The 2,500-nt window shown below is 44.0% G+C and overlaps 1 protein-coding gene across 1 annotated transcript in view; it reads right to left on the bottom strand.

The window, feature by feature from the left end:
• LOC311345171 (slit homolog 3 protein-like) overlaps nt 1–2,500 on the bottom strand; it is a 151,101-nt gene that overhangs the window by 54,248 nt on the left and 94,353 nt on the right. The window contains 1 exon segment of the mRNA XM_084469549.1: nt 1–59. This exon segment is cut by the window's left edge and continues 13 nt beyond it. Within this exon segment, the coding sequence (XP_084325675.1) occupies nt 1–59 (59 nt within the window).

The raw sequence follows: 2,500 nt of genomic DNA, 5'->3' as shown, positions 1-2,500 counted from the left end.
TCTTGTATGCAGAGAAGGCTCCTGCTGGCACAGTCTTAATCAAGTTCTGCTCCAAACGACTAGAGAGAGAGAGAGAGAAAGAGCGAGAGAGAGAGAGAGAGAGAGAGAAAGAGAGAGAGAGAGAATAAACATGAATAAGTTACTATTGTATAATGCACAAGCCTTTATGCTTCATTAAGACATTACATTAAAACCAGTGGAACCCACAGCATCCACAGATGGACACTAATATATTATTGATACACACGTAAAGTCTAAAAGTCACTTTCCAGGCTGCACCTTCCAATGAAGAATGTGAGTATAAAAACTAAAGTATATCTATTATCTAATTATATATTTTTTTGTGTTTATTATCTGTTCACTTTTTGCATACAAAGGAGGGGTTGGAGGAGGAAGAGGAGTGAGAGGAGGAAAGAGGTGAAGAGAATAGACAGTAGGCAAGGGTGTGATTGAAGGAGAGAAGAGGAGAGGAGAGTAGTGGAGAGGAGAGAAGAGGAGGGGAGAGGAGAGGAGGGGAGAGAAGAGGAAGGGAGAGGAGAGGAGGGGAGAGGAGAGGAGATGAGAGGAGAGAAGAGGAAGGGAGAGGAGAGGAGAGGAGAGGAGAGGAGAGGTCCCAAGGCCAGCATCAGGGCAGGCTGTCAAAGTGATTGATGAAGCCTCCTCCTTTTCCAGCACCTCCTTCACTCCATCTCTGTCCTCTTTGTGACCTCTGGTCCGCATCTCTCAGCCTCTCCCCTCATACCTGCTCTATTTATCCATCCATCCATCTCTATCTAGCTGACTAAACTATTGGACAAACAAAAGAATATAATATAATATGATATAATATAATACAATACAATATAAACACGACGAGTCATCTTGTCATAGATCTGTGGTCGTCCTTTGTGAGGGCAATTTATGTCATTGATTATATAACCAGGATCGGTGTGTGTGTGTGTGTGTGTGTGTGTGTGTGTGTGTGTGTTCTTTCATATACATCTACCTACAGGCAAACACACACAAACACAAACTTCTCACTTAGACTAAGAGGTCAAACTAAATTAAGCATATACACACACTCAGCCCAAGACAATCCTCCCGTACACGTTAAGCTCTAAATGATATCAGGGATCGTAACAAGGTGAACCCAAAGGCAGGTGACGCTTGGATAGGGAGGCAGGTAGCACAGCCACCGTTATACCAGGCTGTTTAGGGAGGAGGTGGAGGAGGTGGAGGAGGTGAGCGCGTGGAGTGATTGCCCGTGAATATGACGGATTGTTGCAGGAAATGGCCTTGGCAGGTGAGCGTGTTCAGGTGAGCATGTTAAGGCAAGTACGTGCGCCTAGGTGCGTGTGTGTGTGTGTGTGTGTGTGTGTGTGTGTGTGTGTGTGTGTGTGTGTGTCAAAGTGCACGTGTTGGTCACGTGGACCAGAACCGCAGTAGTGGTTTTGGAAAAACGTATCAGGACCACTAAGAGTGTTAATTCTTTATTTTTTGCTGACACACACCCAAATAGGGCACTTACACGCACACATGCACACACACACACACACACACACACACACACACACACACACACTCACACTTGACAGTGACTGGCAGCCAGCAAAGAAATGCCTTGCTTATTGACAGGCTGACAATACATTATCCTATTAGAGTCTAGCAGCAATAACTTACTGTAATGGAAACAAATTCAATTCCCCCTGAGTGTGTGTGTGTGTGTGTGTGTGTGTGTGTGTGTGTGTGTGTGTGTGTGTGTCTAAAAATGCCGGTGTAGGTGTAAAAATCTGCAACCATGTGCAAATTTGAGCATCTGAATTGTGTGCTGTGAATGTGTGTGCTACTCTGCGAGAGTGCGCGTCACATGCATGCTATTGTAGTTTATCTTCTCAGGCTGTGAGGGATTTTGACAATGTAATGCTTTTCTATGTTTACTGCTACAGCAGTATAGCTTTGAAATAGTGGTTTGGTGGTATTAGCATAGAACTACAGTACTGCTGCAGTACTTAACGGCGCCCAATGGTATTACTGTAGCATAGTCCTATGTACTGGTGCAGTGGTATTAACATAGTCCTATGTACTGGTGCAGTGGTATTAACATAGTCCTATGTACTGGTGCAGTGGTATTAACATAGTCCTATGTACTGGTGCAGTGGTATTAACATAGCCCTATGTACTGGTGCAGTGTATTAACATAGTCCTATGTACTGGTGCAGTGTATTAACATAGCCCTATGTACTGGTGCAGTGTATTAACATAGCCCTATGTACTGGTGCAGTGTATTAACATAGCCCTATGTACTGGTGCAGTGGTATTAACATAGCCCTATGTACTGGTGCAGTGTATTAACATAGCCCTATGTACTGGTGCAGTGGTATTAACATAGTCCTATGTACTGGTGCAGTGTATTAACATAGCCCTATGTACTGTGCAGTGGTATTAACATAGTCCTATGTACTGGTGCAGTGGTATTAACATAGTCCTATGTACTGGTGCAGTGTATTAACATAGCCCTATG

The sequence above is a fragment of the Micromesistius poutassou genome, assembly GCF_964030765.1.
Source record: "Micromesistius poutassou genome assembly, chromosome: 6".
Classification (NCBI taxonomy): Eukaryota; Metazoa; Chordata; class Actinopteri; order Gadiformes; family Gadidae; genus Micromesistius; species Micromesistius poutassou.
This window is presented reverse-complemented; position numbering and strand designations above follow the sequence as displayed.